The sequence below is a fragment of the Diabrotica virgifera genome, chromosome 1, assembly GCF_917563875.1.
Source record: "Diabrotica virgifera virgifera chromosome 1, PGI_DIABVI_V3a".
Classification (NCBI taxonomy): domain Eukaryota; kingdom Metazoa; phylum Arthropoda; class Insecta; order Coleoptera; family Chrysomelidae; genus Diabrotica; species Diabrotica virgifera.
In genome coordinates, this window is record NC_065443.1 from 81,389,225 (window position 1) to 81,408,508 (window position 19,284).

General features: G+C 31.5%; 1 protein-coding gene across 2 annotated transcripts in view; it reads left to right on the top strand.

Annotated features, from left to right (window-relative positions):
- The window catches only part of LOC114332677 (glutamic acid-rich protein), a 70,676-nt gene that overhangs the window by 24,770 nt on the left and 26,622 nt on the right, over positions 1-19,284 (top strand). For both annotated transcript variants that reach the window (XM_028282506.2, XM_028282505.2), the window contains exons 4-5: positions 3,038-3,331; positions 13,040-13,273. In XM_028282506.2, coding sequence (XP_028138307.1) covers positions 3,038-3,331; positions 13,040-13,273 — 528 coding nt within the window. The remainder of the gene's footprint in view (positions 1-3,037; positions 3,332-13,039; positions 13,274-19,284) is intronic.

A 19,284-nucleotide genomic window follows, 5' to 3' on the forward strand; every position in this document is an offset into this window, starting at 1 on the left:
AATCGAACAACAGGTTTAGGAAATATGAGACATTAAAAATGTCCCATTTTTAAGGTGATGCGATAATTTTGACGCTTAGTGTAGTTTTATTAACACTGACGTAAAGCCCATGTTTTAGGGAATTTATTAATATTTTAAAATATAAAATATGTCAGTTAATAAGAGAGTAAAAATAATTTCTTCACTATTGCTAAGTATCCCAAGCAAGGTACATCATGGTGTTGTACCTAGGGATACAGGCTGTTGTACCTAAGCGCCGGACTCCACTTGCGATTTGTAGTCGCGCGATTGTTTTGTCGCGAAGATTGACCACATTGTTTCAAATACAAGTCAATCCATTTGCGACTAAATAATCGCGGATTGACTTGTATTTGAAACAATGTATTCAATCTTCGCGACAAAACAACCGCGCGACTAGAAAATCGCAATTGGAGTCCGGCGCTAGGATTAAGTAAAGGAGTGAAGAAAAAATCAATTGATCAAATAAAACGGATGTAGTGCATATAAAAATATAAAACGTTAGAGCTATAAAAACATTATTGGACAAAAAAAAATCAATTTAGCAAATAAACCCTTAGGTAATCCTCATAAAAATACAAAATATTAGAGCAAATCTGTTATAACGGCTTCTTTTACCGAATTAGTTCATGGGCATGTCATATGCACTAAAATTCACGGGAAACTTGAGTGATTGCTTCAAACGCTCCGAGGTTCCTGTGGTTGAGAGCGATGGAAACTTACATAATATGCAAGTGAGAAATCATATTATGATTTCTCCCTCGTCTATTCCATATGTAGAGTTTCATTTCTTAAGAGAAAAGTATTTCTTCCGGTTTTAACAAGATGTTGAATTTCATTTATACACTAGTATATCCTTGGTCATACAAAATATCTATTTTTTGTACGACTTTTAACTAAAACTCACATTCATTCTTCTCCTGTAAGGCTATATCCATTTCTTGCTCCAAAACTGCTTGTATTAATAATTCTTGCATGGATACATTAAAATCTTCTTCGTCAGACAAAAAAGTCATTTCTTTATTCTCAGAACTAGAAGTCTACAATTTTGTCTTTGTTTTTTTTTGGCTTTATTTTTGTTCTCATTTTTGTCAAGAAACAGTTATTTAGAAGGGATAAAACTTATTTTTTTATTTTTGTTATCTTCATATCTTCAATCTCCTTTTTTTCCGGCGTGTCTTTCAGTATTCTGCACCTTCAAGGTTTTTTTCCTCTTGTGGCCTTCTTTCTCGCCTGAGCTTTTGGAAACGGACGAAACAAGCATTCAAAAATTACTGGTAGGTTTACATTAGATCCATCAGAACAAAATACAAAGCTTCAGTACATAGCACTTTAAGCTTTTTAATGCTTTTAGTTGAAAAAAAAATCTATAAGTGTTGTACCTTGGGACGTCGTAAGGTACAACCGTAGTTCAGTCCCAAGGTACAACACAGTGCAGAAGATTAAAACGTGCCTTTTAAATATACTTGAGGTTAGTTGTACACGATAAATAATTACAGCATTGAGTAGAGCACATCTGAGTATAATATAATACCTTATGTTTATTCATAAATTAAAGAGTAAAAATTACAAAAAATAAACAATGAAATCACAAAAAATGACGGACCAATGAGAATTTTGTATTTTGTTGTGTAACCCCCAGCAAGCTCTTTTAAAAGTTGCCAATCACTCTAACACTAACCCCTGGTGGCTAAGTGAATAACAGGTTAGTTTGGTTTGTCACTTATAGATGCAATTGAGGGGGCCAGACGTAAAAGGGTTTAAGTGCAGTTTTGACAGTTCTGAGATAATCAGCTTCAAAGTTGTTGGAGTTTTATAAATTCTAGGAGACATTAAACTAAAATATGTCTAGTGTACAATGTACTATAAAATGATAAAAATATAAGGGTATATTATTACTCTTACTACGTATATACGTCCTTTTTTTCAATATGAAAAAAATGTACTTGAATCGGTACATGGTGTTGATAAATGTTACTGGTAAAATGGTTTAAGTGCAGATGTTAACTACATATTACTAATCATTTTTGTCCCAGCTGTTATCCACAGTGTAACTACAACTGGCACGTTGCATAATACTTAATTAGTCTTCAAGATTGGTTACAAATCTAATATTTATTTACTTAAAATAAATCCTGTATTAAAATGTGTTTACACATTACAGAATACCAAAACTAGTTTTGTGGTAAAATGGTTCAAGCGCACTTAAACCCGTTTATTACTATTTGTTTTTACAGAATACTAAAAATAGTTTTGTGGTAAAACGGTTCAAGCGCACGGTTAAACCTGTTTACTACCAAAGCAAACTGCAATTGTTTTCAGTGAACTAAATGTAATAGCGATATATGGCGACTGTAGGGCGAAATATGCTTAACTCGTTTTACCACCAAGTTCTTATACCATTTAAGTATGCGAATCTTTACTTAGAGTATAATTTTAAAAAAGTGCACTTAAACCCTTTTACTTCTAACCCCCTCAATTAAGTTCGTCCCAAGGTACAACGCTTTCCCCCACTTATTTTTAATTTTATCCTTTTTGGTCACTTCACTCATCCATCTAAGGATTCTTATTTCCGCCACATACATTCGTTGTTCCTCTTTCTTTTTCACTGCCCAACATTCAGTTCCGTACAACATAACTGTCTTATGGCTGTTTTATATAATTTTCCCTTTAGCTTCATTGCAATTTTTCTGTCTTATAAATTGTCTTACTTATAAATTGTAAAAATAGTAATTAATCAAAAAATACTGTTAGATTTAAGTAACCTTGTATCAACTATAATACAGCTAATAACCCAAAGTGGTTGATACTGTTATCAATAAAATAAAAAAAAAGTTTGAGACATAAAAATGATCCATTTTGTGGGGTGCCCGTTTTTCGTGCCGGTCAGTGTAGGAATATGTAAAAGTTTACATCTAGCAAAAGCTTGATTTTCTATCGAGTATATTTTTTAATTCCTTTATTACTGCTAATCATAATCATATCAAAATTGTATAATAATGAATTTAAAAAATTGTAGAAAAAAATGGACCTCTTCCTAGTAAGAACGGCAAAAAAGGTCCAGCTCTAAAGGAAAAAGTGAAACCAAATACTAGTAGTATTAGAAGAGCTAGTAAACGGAACTCAATTGTCTCTGTTAGTTCCGAGGACGAGGTTAAACCAGTGGATATTAAAAAACCTAGACCGTTGAGAAAAAGACGCAATACTGTGTCTATTGAAGAAAGTAGTACACCAGAGGTAAAGCCAGTAAAAGTTAAAACCAAGAAAGGTGTTAAAGGAACCGTTGAAAAAAAATCCGAAATTCGTGCAAAAGGTAATTTTTTATTTTTAATTGATCCAGCGGTTCTCAATCTGTGGTACATGTAGCACTGGTGGTACATATCATTATTTGCGGTGATACACAAAACGCACAGACAAAATCAGCACCACTGTTATAGTTAATCAGATAACCTAGCTAGATAGGTATGTATGTATTTCAGTTAGGTGGTACCAAAAATAATAAAAAGTATTTTGTGGTACACTTCGCGCAATAAAAAACTGGTACAACTCTTATAACCGAAAATCGTGTTTTTCAAGTTATGTAAGTTGATCTTGTCATATGTGTCATTCTAATTTCTAGGGCAATGTTGACAGTTCAACGAAAATATTATATAAAACCAGCTAAAATCAGGGCTGTGTGACAGACAGCAAGTTCTTAGTATACTAAAAACTAAAACAATATCGAGCATTCTCGATCAGTCAGTCACATTTATTTAAACATGCATCCTAAAGAATTCTCCCATTAATTTTGTAATTTTCCATTATCTCAATTAAGTACCCGTACGTTGATTCGTGTTTTTATTATAATTTATGAAAACATTTCAATTCAAAAATAATGATAGATAATAAATCTAAACATGACTTTAAATTATTATGTTTAATTTCAAATCGAGAGGTGTCATTGGTTTCTCGTAAAGTGTAGCACAAAACTGTAGGGTCAATCCAATCCAAGTGGTCCAAAGGTGGTTGCTTGACTATTTTCAATATTTTTTATTTTTCTACCTTTTAAACTTCAGTCTATAGAGAGTACAAAATTGCATTCATTTTATTTTTAAAAAATTTAGTTTGCCGATGACGGCCATTTTTGTTAAAGCGTGTCGATCATTTTCACGGAAAACATGGCTTCGCTCTTTAGCCAATATTTTTACTGAGGTTTGTCCTAGAACAATAAATCAAAAACCAAACTTTTTAGAAAAGTATGCTCTAAAAAAATTGTCTGTAGCATTACTTAATTTTAAACTACCCGTAAGGCCTTAAATGAATCTCAAAGTTGGAAAAGGTAAATTGATAAAATTCCATTTTCAGCATTTTTTTAACAGCATAAGGCAAGCCGATAATGGTTTGTATTTTTTTTTTTCGGGAAATGACATACGTACATACTTTAAATAAAAAAAGTTTGAGCTTTGAGACTTGAGTAAATTTTTTCAAAAAAATCTAAAAAATGTAATTTTTTGAAAAATCTCAAAGTTTGATCCCTTATATCCCTGGTGGACACGGATGAAAAAATTTGAAATTTGGCTAAATGTTAGCCCCTAGTAAGTAGAATAAGAAGTAAAAATTTGGAGTTGCAGACTTACGTCATATAGGAGTAACAGGCCTGAAAAAATGGTCAAAAATCAAAATGGTCAAAATTTGAGCGTTTGCGGGCAGGGTAATTAAAATTCAAATAAACTGTCTAATTAAATAAAAATTAATGTATTTTCACCAGATTTCACTATGAATACAAATTTAAACCGGATGGGCCAAAGAAAAGAGTCCACCTCGATATTTGCAATAGTTACCTATTAGATTTTAAGGAAATGCCGAAATAGGTCCATTTTTATTATATTGAAACTTTTTGGATACATTTCATACTACGTGACATCATCCATCAGAGCGTGATGACGCAATCGATGATTTTTTTAAATGGGAATAGGTGTCTTGTGACAACTAAAAATATATTGTACTGCTGTCAGAAAATAGAAAAAATGTTTATTTCACAAATAAACATTTCTTTTCGCTTAAATTAAATCACAAACAGCCTCCCACCTACCTCTTGACAGTTTGAACATTTAATTTAAGCGAAAAGCAAAGTATATTTGTCAAATAATATTTTTTTTTTCTATTTTATGATAGTAATAAAATGTATTTTGAGTTAAATAAATTACATACATTCTTTTTTTTGTGTCAATTAATTTAATTCAAAAATTATTTTTTGGCCACCCCGTATAAATAATTATATTATTGTTTATACTACTGAACAGAGAATTGAATACTCTTTCAAATGAGATAACACACGACCACTATTGCCATTAAAAAAATCATCGATTATGTCATCACGCCCAGATGGATGACGTCACTGACGATGACACTTCATGGAGACGTACGAAATATATATAAAAAAATTGTAATTTAAAAATAAAAATCGACTTGTTTCGGCATTCCCTTAAAATCTAATAACTGCCAAATATCAAGCTGAGCTCTTTTCTTTGGCACACCCTGTATAAATTTGTATTCATTGTGAAATCTGGTGAAATTAGATTAATTTTTATTTCATTAGACAGTTTATTTGAATTTTAATTACCCTGCCCGCAAACGTTCAAATTTTGACCATTTTGATTTTTGACCATTTTTTCAGGCCTGTAACTCCTATATGAGGTAAGTCTGCAACTCCAAATTTTTACACCTTATTCTACTTGCTAGGGGCTAACATTCAGCCAAATTTCAAATTTTTTTCATCCGTGCCCATCAGAGATATAAGGGGTCAAACTTTGAGATTTTTCAAAAAATTACATTTTTGAGATTTTAAAAAAAAAATTTACTTAAGTCTCAAAGCTCAAAATATATAATATAAACCATTATCGGCTTGCCTTAGGCTGTTAAAAAATACTGAAAATGGAATTTTATCAGTTTACCTTTTCAAATTTTGAGGTTCATTTAAGGCCTTAAGGATAGTTTGTAATTAAATAATGCTATAGACCGTTTTTTTAGAGCATATTTTTCTAAAAAGTTTGGTTTTTGATTTATTGTTCTAGGACAAACCTAAGTGAAAATATTGGCTAAAGAGCGAACCCATGTTTTCCGTGAAAATAATCGATACGCTTTAACAAAAATGGCCGTCATCGGCAAACTAAATTTTTTAAAAATAAAATGAATGGAATTCTGTAGTCTCTATAGACTGAAGTTTAAAAAGTAGAAAAATAAAAAATATTAAATATAGTCAAGCAACCAACTTAAAAGGAAACAGTAGCGATCAACAGGTAGCGAAAACGCGTTCCAAGATTGCGGCTGTAATTTTGAATATTTTTTCGAGATATTTGGCACACGTATTCGTAGTATAATAAAGAATGACGGTACAGAGCCCAATTTGAAAAATATATTAATATGTGGAAATTACTCTGTAATTAAATACAATATTAAATATGAGCCTGTACCGCCATTAAGAAGAACAAAAAAATACACTCTCTTCAAATAAATTTTTTTATCCGATGCCTAGATTTTGTGTCATTTTGGAACTACTAAAATTTTTTATTTCATTAGTGGTTCCAAAATGACACAAAATCTAGGCATCGGATAAAAAAGTTTATTTGAAGAAAGTGTATTTTTTTGTTCTTCTTAATGGCGGTACAGGCTCGTTTTTTAAATATTTTATTTAATTACAGAGTAATTTCCACATATTAATATATTTTTCAAATTGGGCTCTGTACCGCCATTCTTTAATATATTACGAATAAGTGTGCCAAATATGTCGAAAAAATATTCAAAATTACAGCCGCAATCTTGGAACGCGTTTTGGCTACCTGTTGATCGCTACTGTATCACCTTAATTTATATTGGACCACTTGGCATGGATTGACCCTGTATTGGGTTGCCTAAAGATCCTTCAAACATTTTGGACATTAACTCTCTATAATTATTAAATTTATTAGATACGGTTTTTCGTTGTTAAGTTATTTTTTTGAACGTTATTTTTTTATTTAGGTTTAGTGTAATTCCGTTATCAATGATGGCAACAACGGAGTGATTCACGAATCATTGAGTCCAGTCTGAACACCGGTTTACATTGGGAAAAAAGTGTACCAGTTTTATATGACTGGAAGTGCACATGACTCAAAAGATTGAGAACCACTGATATAGACTAAGAGCCGGGATAGGTGAAATTTGCTAATCATTTTAGGCGCGATAAGAGTCAATAACTTAAATAGTAGAACCTAAAAGAAAACGTAGGAACACTATGCCGTCACTTTTTAGTGGCACATGCGTCGACAGTGGCGCATCAAATTTTCCTTTTATGGACGGGATGAATGATTTAAAGGGTAACCTCCCTCACTCCCAGAATTCAATTCTTTTCATTTTTTTTAAGTTCCGTGTGATTAAAAACTAAGACTCAGCGTAATTTTAACCCACCATCCCAGGTTTTCAGGTTTTAATTTATTTATCCTGTCCATAGTTGCGCCACTGTCGAAGCATGTGCCACTAAAAAGTGACGGTAGAGTGCCCATATGTTTTCTTTTGAGGTTCTACTATTTAAGTTAAGACTCTTATCGTGGATAAAATGATTTGCAAATTTCACCTATCCCCACCGACTTATGCTAGGGGAGCAAAGTATGCTAAATGTGCAGTCACTCGAGCGTTGTGGGGACCTATTGGGTTGTGAAGAGTAGGTCCTAAAACCAAAAAAAGTTAAGTAAAGTTTTCCATTTTAGTGGGGACTTTCCATTTTTAATTTAATTTTCCATTTCCAACAATAGTTTTTTTTTGATTATAGCGCCATCTATCCATAATTCGAAAAAATGTCTCGAATAAGAGTTAATTATTTATTTTTACGTAAGGAATCCAAATCTGCAATAAAAAATGGGGGCTCCCATAAGATTTCAAAGTAACCCCCCCCCCAGCCTCCGTGGGGGGCCGTGTTTGGTACCATTCGATAGGTTTTTCAAAAATATTGAATAAGTGTATTTTTCAGTTTTTCGATCTGATGTTCATTTTGCGAAATATCGCAGGATTCGTATTTAAAATTTTAAATTTACCCCCACCCCTCTCCGGAAAAGTGGTGTTTGATATCATTCGATAGATTTTTGAAAAATATTGAGCACGTATTTTTTAGTTTTTCGATCTGTCATTCATTTCGCAAAATATTCGCTTTTTTCTTGTGAAACTTTGGGACTCACCCATTTCCTTACGCCCCGCTCAAATCGTCAGATTTTTGAAATATACACTGTTTTGCATTTACTTAACTTACCTTATCTTAATCTGACGATTTCGAATTTTTCTAAGGATAGATTTTTTTTCGGTCCCCCTTTAACGAACTCCCCTGCATAATGAGCCAATATATGGTAGAGGTACATTTTCAGGGTACAAGGTTTCTCCCCATGTAATAATCTGACGCGCTCGAGTAACTGCAAAATCCCCGCTTGGGCTCCCCTACCATTAGTGTAATAGTCCATTCACCCACGATAAAATATTGCAAAATCTCCGAATTCTAAAGAACCGCTCCAATTTAGATGAAATTTTGCAAGTGAGCTTATCTTGCCTTCCTCTTCAAATGTGATATATGAGATATGACTACAGATTTGTTTTTAAGGGGTGAAAACTACCATTTTTTACCGAAAATTAAAAATAGCAGATATAAGCGGCATTTAAATCTAAATTATGTGAAAGTATGTCAAATAAAGATTTGTTTCTCATATAGAGATGTATTTTATAGTTTATAACTATTTTTCAACCTTTAAAAACTATCCTTTAGGTAAAAATTTGTGCAAAAAAATATTGTGCAACTTTAAATTATTATGTATAATGATGAATTTTATAGTGATTTTATTTACTTTATTAATATACTTTATTTTTATGTTTATAATTTAATTTCTTAAGTACTTATTTAATATTTTCAACGTTATAAACTACCATTACAAAGAAATTTATTAAAAAAATAATTTTTGCGATATTTTAAAATTTGAAATGGTATTTTATGGTAGCTATTTTATTTTGCTAATTACAAATTTACTTATATTTTTATTTATTCAACCCTTAAAAACCACCCTTTAAAAATAAAAATTATCATTTTTATTATTATTTCTTCAAAATTTGGTTGTTTCAAGGCCCAAAAATCACAATAGTTGTAAAAAAATTGAAATACTATTTTAACTTTGAAAAATAATAATAGCTCCAAAATAGTTGAAACTAAAGCTATTTGTACGCTCCGAAAAAATTGACAGAAAAAACATAAATGCTTTTTTAACGATAACTTCTGTAATTTTAAAGGTATTTTGCAAGGTATTTTTTATTTGCAAACAATCTAATTTAAGGCCCCATTTTTTGACCATTTTTTATTTACATTTTATAATATCACCATAATTCATAATTTCATATCATTTTAAAAATAGTTAGTCTAATTGTAAAAGTGTATTACCAAAGTTTGTGTCGTTTATTTGTTAACAATTCTATCTCTGTAAGTAGATTTTTTAAGATACTCAACTGAATTTTTTTAATTCTAAAAGCGGCCTACCCGGAATCCAAAATCAAGGTCAATTACAAATATCGGAAAAAGTTATTTGAACAAGTTGTTTCAAATATTATTCTAACCCCACATACCAAATTTCATCACAAAATTCCCACTTTTAGTTTTTTCATTATTTGCAGGATCCTAAAAGTGTAGAGGCTGCTGGCCGATCAGCCGCCCTTGCTCAATCTCCGGGCAGCGTGTGCGTTAAACGATAATGCTGCGCTAAGGAGACTGGGTATCCTTCAGCGCTGCTGGGCTGCGCGGAGCATTAGCAAGTGAGATTTTCCGGTCAGCAGCCTCCGCTCCAATTTTAGGATCCTGACTACAAATAATGAAAAAACTAAAAGTGCGAATTTTGTGATGAAATTTGGTATGTGGGGTTAGAACATTATTTGGAACAACTTGTTTAAATAGCTTTTTCCGATATCTCTAACGCGAAGCAAAACAGCAAAGTATACATAACAGTGTAGCATGTGTAAAAAATTTATGGAGAGGCTAAGCCTTTCTTGCCTCCTCTGACCAGCCGCCACTGGTACGAGCAATACTAGGGAGCGAGGGTCGGCGCCCCGATGTGAGCACTTAGAATGTTAATATGTATCTCAATTAGTTTTATCTGGAAAATTTTCGGTAAAAAATACTACATTTTATTATTGGTGTATATTTTTCATATTTCTTTTAGTTTTCGATTAATTTTGAAAAAATAGAAAACATTTATAAAAATTTCAAAAAATAATTTAATTCTATATTGAGTCTGTTTAAATCTAAGCATTTTAAACTGGTTAAAATTTCATGACACGTAGTCAGTATATGAATAAAGATAATTGTACATGGAATACTGTTAATTTTTATTTTTGTGGAAAATTCACAGATTTAAGTATTTTTTTTTGTTTCTGTTAAGAGACTACAGTAGCGCGTCATCAATATAACTTCGGGAGATAGTATCATACCCTTTTTCGAAAGTTCTGCGAAACTTTAGCAACAGTGGCAATATTTGACATTGTCTAAGATCAATATTTTGAGATAATACTCATAGGCGCGCTAAATGGAAGTAATAGAGAACAATTTTATTATTAGTAAATAAATATTTATAAAAATAAACCAAAGTGGGTGAAAATTTTATGTTAACATAGGTATTTGCACGAAATGATAATAAAACAATAATAAATAGTCATTTCGTTGTGTAGCGAAACAAAAGCCGTCTTATTTTATTTAGTTCATAGAACTCCAAAAGCACTCTAACTAGTTTCAACCCTTTTTTTAAAATATAACTTTAAATGAACTTTTCCTATTTTTTTAAAACTATGATAATATTTTTAGAATAAAAAATCCTCCTAAAACTTTATATACTCGCATTAGAATTCGAAATATGTTTACGTAAATATATATATACACCGTTTTTAGGCGTCAACGCCGTTCCGGTAGGGATCTATGGAGGAGTGTCACCGAGCCACAAGTCCTTATCCCTTGCCGTACCGCTCCTCCATAGGCCGATCAGACACCAGCTTATTCCAGACCAAGGAATAAGCTGTTTACGTAAATATACTTACCTATAAGTTAAACTCACAATTAACAATAATCTATTTTTTCAAATAGTCCAACAACTTAGTTCTATTACACAAAAATATAATAAATTAATTATAAAATAAACAATACTTCCCTATGGATCAACAGTAACGAATTCTTAAAATAATACACTACTGCACTGAACAGATATCAATACAGATAACAGAACAGATAGGAGAATCGTGCTATTACCATTTACACTTAGAAATCTGACGCAGGTTTGTCAAAATGACAGTGACTATTTCTCTATGTTGACTAATTAGTTATTTAGTTATAATATGTTCGAATTTTTGTTAGAGATAAAAAATTTTAATAATTCCAATATGACACGAAATCTAGACATGGAATAAAAAAGTTTATTTGAAGAAAGTGTATTTTTTTGTTCTTCTTAATGACGGTATAGGCTCGTTTTTAATATTGTATTTAGTTATAGGAGTAATTTCCACATACTAACATATTTCTCAAATTGGGCTATGTGCAGCCATTCTTTACTATATTACGAATATGTGTGCCAAATATCTCGACAAAATATTCAAAATTTAAGCCGCAATCTTGGAACGCGTTTTCCGTTTTGATGACACGCTACTGTAGCCTCTTAATGACATAATCGTTTTGTTTTTAAAATAACTCGGCCATTTTTCATCCAAATCACTTTTACCTTACCCCATTTTTACGGTCTTGTTAATATCTTTAAAAAATAATTTTATAATTTTGTTCGAAAAACCTACATTACTTATTTATCGCTGGTTTTTCAGTGCTGGGTTAACCTATTTATTTTTTGGTCACCGAAATATTCATGGTGTAATCAGTTTTTCAGTACTAGGTTAGAGCTTAAACTCGTTTAAGTTAACCACGATTTTAACCGATCCTCGTTAGATGGTTTAACTCCGAATTTTGCGGTTACTCTTGAGCATTGGTGCAGTGAATGCACCATGTTTATTTTTTTGAGTACCTGCCTGACAGAAGGGATTAGTTGGGTTATGTTTTCTTTCATCGCTGGAAGTATTGTAATGACTCCTTATTATTATAAGGAAATTATTATTATTGAAATTATAAATTATTATCGTTATTATATATTATATACGAAGAAATTATAAGGAAATATATTTAAATATAACTGTAACAGGTACCTATGTTTACATTTACTGTAACCGGATTTAATGCATAATTCCTAGTAATATTTTAAAAAGATTATTTTATATTTGTCTACACAGCAAAATACTTAATTATTTACCAAAGAGTCTGACTTCTTATTTCCTGGTCAATCTGTTCAAGTAGTGATAAGACAGTAGTCTTTGACAATCAAAATCGGAAGAAAAGTCTAAATCGTCCCAGTAATTCTAATTCTCTTCTGTTATGAAACCGAGGTAGACATTATAAACTAAACAAAGATTCCGAACTTGATATTGCATTGCATTAATCATTTTTTTAATTTGGTTATGAAATTGTCTTTTATTTATTTTTCTGTCAAATTGATCATTATTTCTCGAATTGCACATGCGCACGTACAGTTACTGCTGCCAACAGAAGAAAAAAAGTGGTTAGCTAACCGAGATTTTCTTAACTTGCTTTAAAGCACTGAAAAACGCTATGAAGGTTAAAATACTGGTTAAAATTTAAACTAGGTTAGCTAACCAAAATTTTAACCGCTCACTGAAAAACCGGGCCTTAATGATTAAAAAGTTCGATTTCAGGTTAATTCGAAAAAGCCCAGACTTTAATTAGGTAGTAACTTGGTTTGTAATGTTGCGATAATAATAAAAAAAAACCACCTGATTCGTTATTTTAAAAGGTTGCTTTTTGTTACTTATGAATTTTTGTGTGTATGTCAAATTCCATGTCAATCCAAGCGGTTCTTTAAAATCCTGAGCAAAAACCGTGAATAAATGGACTAAGAATAATTAATTTTTTTTTTCCAATTTTATTTTCGTATTCAAGAAATCAAAAAGCCTTTGAAGAAGAGGCGTTCTAATGCCAAAATTAAAGATGATGTTAATGCCGCAAAAGAAATTAATGCAAAGGAAGCTGTCAATGGATCTGAAGAAACAGAATTAAATGCTGATATTGTCGAAACTACTACTGAGAATACCAATCTTACGGAAGAAAGTAATATAAAAGAGGTTATTAATGGATCCGAAGAAAAAGAATCCGATATTGAGATTCGAGCAGCAGGTAGTTAATTTTTTTATTAATTTAATTATTATTTTTAAATAGAAATTTCGATCCTTTTTTGGATTTAGGTGGTAATAACATATGTAATTAGAATTAGACATTTTCGCTGTACTTCTTGGCAAGTAGTCGTTCTTCGCAAGTGTGAAGAAAAAATGTGTCTTGATTCCATGTTTTCATCTATAGATTTCTTCGTAAATCCATTATTTATGGTCCGTACTCTATAAATACCGTTGCACGTCATCCGCGTCATAGCAAGGGCAGCTATGTACGCCGTTGCTCCCGCTTGGCGGCGCTAGTATAGTTGGGGATCAAGGTTTTGACAATTCGTGAAGTTTGTATATGGTGATTTTGTTTACGATTTAATAAATAATAAATTATGGCAGAAAAATACGGATCTTGGACTGTTTGTACGTTAAAAAACGAATTGAGGAGAAGGAATGCGAGAGTTACTGTTTATATAGCCATCTATTTCCTAACTGCCCTGTCCCAGTTTCTTAGTCTCTTGTTGCCACAAGATCAAATTTATATTTTTTGGCTTCGTTTACTAGATGCTTTAGTTTTCCTTCCTGGAATGATCCTCTTATATTCCACGTCGCTATTTTAACTAGTTCTTGTTTATTGCCATTATCTCGTTTATTATTTGATTCTTGTTTCCGTTTTCTTGACCGGGTCATCTTTGTTGGGTCTCCTAATACTGCATTCAATTCTAGTTTTTTGCAATGTCTTCCTCTATTCTTTCCAGCTGCTCCTTTTCTTTATTCCATTTCCATAATTCATTGTTTATTGTCAGTCTTTGGTATCCTGTTTTTGTGCTATTTTCTTTGATTTTCTCTTCCTTAGCAATTCTTCTTATTTTGGCCATTATTTTCCTTTCCGTCCTTCGTCAGATCATCATTTGTGTATATTCTTTCTCTCAGTTGCTTGAGTTTCATCTTATTTTGCATTACTTTGATCTTTTCTGTCTTGCTATCCATCTCTACCAAATATATTTTGTCTCCCAGCTTTCTTGCTTCATTAACGTTTACTTTTACTCGCATTTCCTTTTCTGTGAATTTTTCTACCTTATTCCCTAGCAAGAGTGGTTGATCGTTGTCAATCTGCAGTCCTTGAATCACAATATGTTTCCTTCTTCCCTCTCTTTCTAATTTTTATACCCTTTCGTTGGAGATCTTTAATTTATTTCGTAACTGATTAATATCTTGAAGCGCCTTTTCATTAATAAGTTTCAGTTCTTCCATTTTCTTTCGATATTCTGTTTGCTGGAATGCGAGAGTTGCTGGAAAAAAGGAAGCCCTTATCGAAGGATAAGCTATATTAATCATCGTCTTAATATTTTATTTCTATAGCTCAGACCAAAATAAAAATATTTATGTTGATCTGAGTTCTATAGTGTAGTATTCGATTTTTTACAGTCGAATCCAGGGGCAATACGTAATCTGTTTCAACAAATTGTTTATTGCAGATACGTGCATTTATTGTCGGCAGATATTTATCCCTTCTTATTGCTACAATCCACTTTTTTCTATCAGAATCTCTTTGGGAAACCTGTATCCTGATGTTTTCAATAAGTACAAAGGCACAGCGCAACATTGAGGCATTTTATTTTCTCAAATTAAATTCACACAGCCAAACAAATATGCAATATTTACTTAGAAATAGATTGATTTGAATAGTTGACGTAAAATGACGTGACCTCCAACTACACAAGTGCCACCTATGTTGAGCTTTCCAGATTAGCTGCCAGTGACGTCACATGATACCAACACAAAATATTTAAGTCATATGCGGCCCTTACATGATCAATATTACTGATAATTATCAGTAATTATAATCAGCAATACTGTCACTATCCCCTCCACTGTTAAAATACTGGTGGAGAATATCAGAATATCTAGATATTTCGTCAATATCGCGTCAGTATTTTCGCTGTTTCGTTACATGGCCAATAATACTGTCATTACTTGCAAATGCTGTAAATAATACTGATCGTGTAAGAGCCGCTATAGATCTGTTCCTTTTTAAAATCGTTTAGCCAAGTACACTAGAATTACAGCCACTATACTAAATTTACAATCAAGATGCAGTAGAAATAAACAAACCAAGACACTTGAATGTTACGAGAAGCACTTCCGAATCATGATTTACAATGTATCAACGTTGTAAATCATGATTTGGGATTTATACAATGTATATAATTGTAAATTATATTTTGGGAGTGCTCCTCGTAACATTCAACGTGTCTTGGTGTGTTTATTTCTACTGCATCTTGATTGTAAATCAAGTATAGGAGCACTCCCGAATCATAATTTACAATGTACATATATACATTCTAAATCCGAAATCATGATTTCCAAAGTGTATACAGTCGGAAAAATGAAAGAATACTCATGAACGATCACATCAATCACATATTATTCAGATTATTAATAATCCATCTCTCTCGTTTGTTATTTATGGAAAAAAAAACAGCAAATACAAAATATGTGATTGATGTGATCGTTCAAGGGTAGTGTGACCAACTCCAATTTAGTCGAATTCGGGACAAGACTGAAAAAAATACCTGAAATCCGGGACTTTTCAATGAAAATCGGGCCACTTTTTTATATATAACTTTAGTATTTATTTAACATTTTTATGTTGACATGTATTTTTGATGGAATTAAGCCACAAGTGGTTGTAATGATAATTACATTTTTGTTAGCTTTTGACGTTTCGACTTCCAATCCGGAAAACGTTCTCAAAAAGGAAAAAATTGGAAATCAACTAATGTTGGATTTCCATGTATAGTCGGTTCGCTAAACTCAGACGCAACTGGCTAGATATTTTAGTCGATATTTTTTTTGTTTTTTGCCAATTTTGCAAAAATTGGCAAAATTACTAAATATTTAGTGATTATTAACTATTTAAAAATTATTTTTTGCCAATTTTGCTAAAATTGGCAAAATTACCGACTAAAATATCTAGAAAGTTGCGTCTGAGTCCTGAGTTTAGCGAACAGACTATAAATATAACCTTACGTTAGGTTAATTTAAAAATGTGTTTACCATTATAACCAATTGTGGCCCATCAAATCCGATCAAAAATATAATTGTCAAACATGCCACAAGAAAACAGCTTCAGAACGATTCGTATTCAATAACGTATTCAAAATGTCAAAATAGAATTTTACCAAAACGTTGAAAATTCGGATGGCCCGGAAGCCTTGTTCGGGACGCCGGGCACGACTTCGTAATTCGGGCCATGTCCCGGATTTTTCGGACTAGTTGGTCACACTATTCATGGGTATTCTTTCATTTTTTCCGACTGTACATTGTAAATTAATATTCGGGAGTGCTCCCAGTAGCATTTAACGTGTCTTGGTTTGTTTATTTCTACTACATCTTGGTTGTAGATTTAGTATAGACATATTTTATTTTATACGCGTAGAAATAACATTTGAAAATTTCTATTAATGTAAACTTAAATAAAAATACCAAAACTTATTTCATTTAATTTGTATACATACAGTAAGTGATCATATTATTAGAGCCACCTCAGAAAATTTTACTTTTGTTTAATAATGGTATGTAAGTTTTTTCTTTATACGGTCCACGTTGCCCTTGAAATTTTAGAAATGAATGCTATGTTTCTGTTGGAGTGATTAGTGTTGAATAATAAAGTTTTTATTTCTGCTGTTTTCCTTGGTGAGATGTCTTTGGCTTTTCCCATGGTATTCTGGTAACTACCACTAGTGTAACGAACGTGCAATGTTTACTAAATTCACAAAAAAATGGTATATATGACTGTCAGAATATCACCAAAGATCAATGGAAACTCTCAAAGTTTATTATAACTCGTAAACACCAAGAATACAAAATAATAGGCACACGAGTTGCAAGCTAGGCTGGGCAGCATTGACAAACAATGGCATCTGAGTCACGCATTGCCACATACGCGTGTTTAGTTGTATTGTCAGACTATTTATTGTACTTTCACAAAGTGTAGCAAGACAGTCAAATGTAAACAAACGCATTAATATATTATACAGTCCAATATATACCCGTTCTCTAAAACATTGAATTTTACTAGGTGTCCCTAATAATTTGATCACCCACTGTAAATGGATTATAAAGCACATTTGTCCGGATCACACATTAACTGTGATCGGACGAAAGTGACATTTTGGCATAAATTGGTAACACTTATTTGACAGTTGCGGTGTTGACACTTCAGATTTGTTTTTATTATTTATTATAAGTATTTGTTTTATTATATTTATTGTTTTTATTATTTACTTTAACGTAAGAGTAGTACTTAATTCTTGTTTTCTCTTTCTACTGTTTTTATTTATTTACATTGAATATTAATTTATTTTGTTATATAATCTACTTCTTCAATAATTATGTGTTATATTTGATTTAAAATGAATTCAGGATTTTTTTTAATTTGGCAACAATGTCAACTTAAGTTTCTGACGTAAATAATGACGTGCACGGTATTTTTACTGTACCAACCATATTATTTATCGTATTGCTGTATTGCGTATATAGACAATAAAATATAATATATAAGAAAATTAAAAAGTAACATTCACAAATAAAAGTAGTTACTGAAGTGAATACTTCTTATCACTCGGTATCATGTTTTTCCACGGGCCTGAAATCCTATTTTAGAAATAAATCCCGAAACAGGTCGATTTTTATTTTTAAATTATGAATTGCTACAAATTTAGCCAAATCAAACTGTGGTATGTATAAGTTTGTGAGATACTGTGTTGCAAACTATTATTTCCTGTAAGTCCACTGATCTCTAGGAAATAATAGTTTGCAACACAGTATCTCAAGAACTTATACATACCAAAGTTTGATTTGGCTAAATTTGTAGTAATTCATAATTTAAAAATAAAAACCACTCTGTTTTGCTTTATTTTTCCATCTTAAAAAGCGCAGAAGATAAATAATTCGAATTTTAGTTCCTGCACTATTTTGACTTATGTTTATATTGTGATACTGTTGGCATTCCTAACTAATTGGGTCAGTTTACTGCATTAACTTATTATTAAGTTTTATTGCGGGAGTATAATATTATTTTTGTTTAATTCTATTTGCTGTGTTTTATCGTACACACATTTTAATCAATTATAATCTGATTTTAATTTATTGTTTTCACCATTAAAATCTTCAATTATCCATGTCTGTCTGAAAGTACTGTTTTAAAGTCACCGAAATACTACAAGCGATATATTCGACATGCCTTACCAAGATGAGACCAAATATACAGGGTGAGTCATGAGGAACTGTACATACTCCTACCTCGTATAGAGGCTCCTATGGGGAATAACAAATGACCATTAAAAAGTGTCTGCTCCCATTGTTTAATAATATACAGGGCGAGTTTCGCATTTTGACAGAAATTTGTATTCGTCATAATTTTTGAACGGTCAGATCGATGTGTCTCTTATTTTGGCCAATCGTTACACTATTACCACCTAATCAACTAATTTATTCAAACTAGAAAAAAATCAGGTCCGGCTTTAAAAAAATTAGTTCGTTTTGGTCTTAGAAAAAATTTCACCCTGTATACGCTTTTTGAAAACTCTAATATGAATTTTACAAATTAGACAAATAGGCAATTAAAATGGCATATTTATTTTTTTCCGCATACGATTACTTAATTTTTTATAAAAAAATCAAATTTCACTATGAATTAAAAGTTTGGTAAAGTGAACCATAGATTTAAAAAAAATAACTTTTATTACAAAAATTAATTTTTTTTGCACAAATAAGTAATTTATGTTACCATCCAATCAACTGATTTATTCAAACTAGAGAAAAATCAGGTCCGGATTTAAAAAATTAGTTCGTTTTGGTCTTAGAACAAATTTCACCCTGTATACGCTTTTTGAAAACTCTAATATGAATTTTACAAATAAGACAAATGGGCAATTAAAATGGCATATTTATTTTCTTCCCCCCACGATTACTTAATTTTTTATTAAAAAATCAAATTTGTCAAAATCGGAATTTTAACCT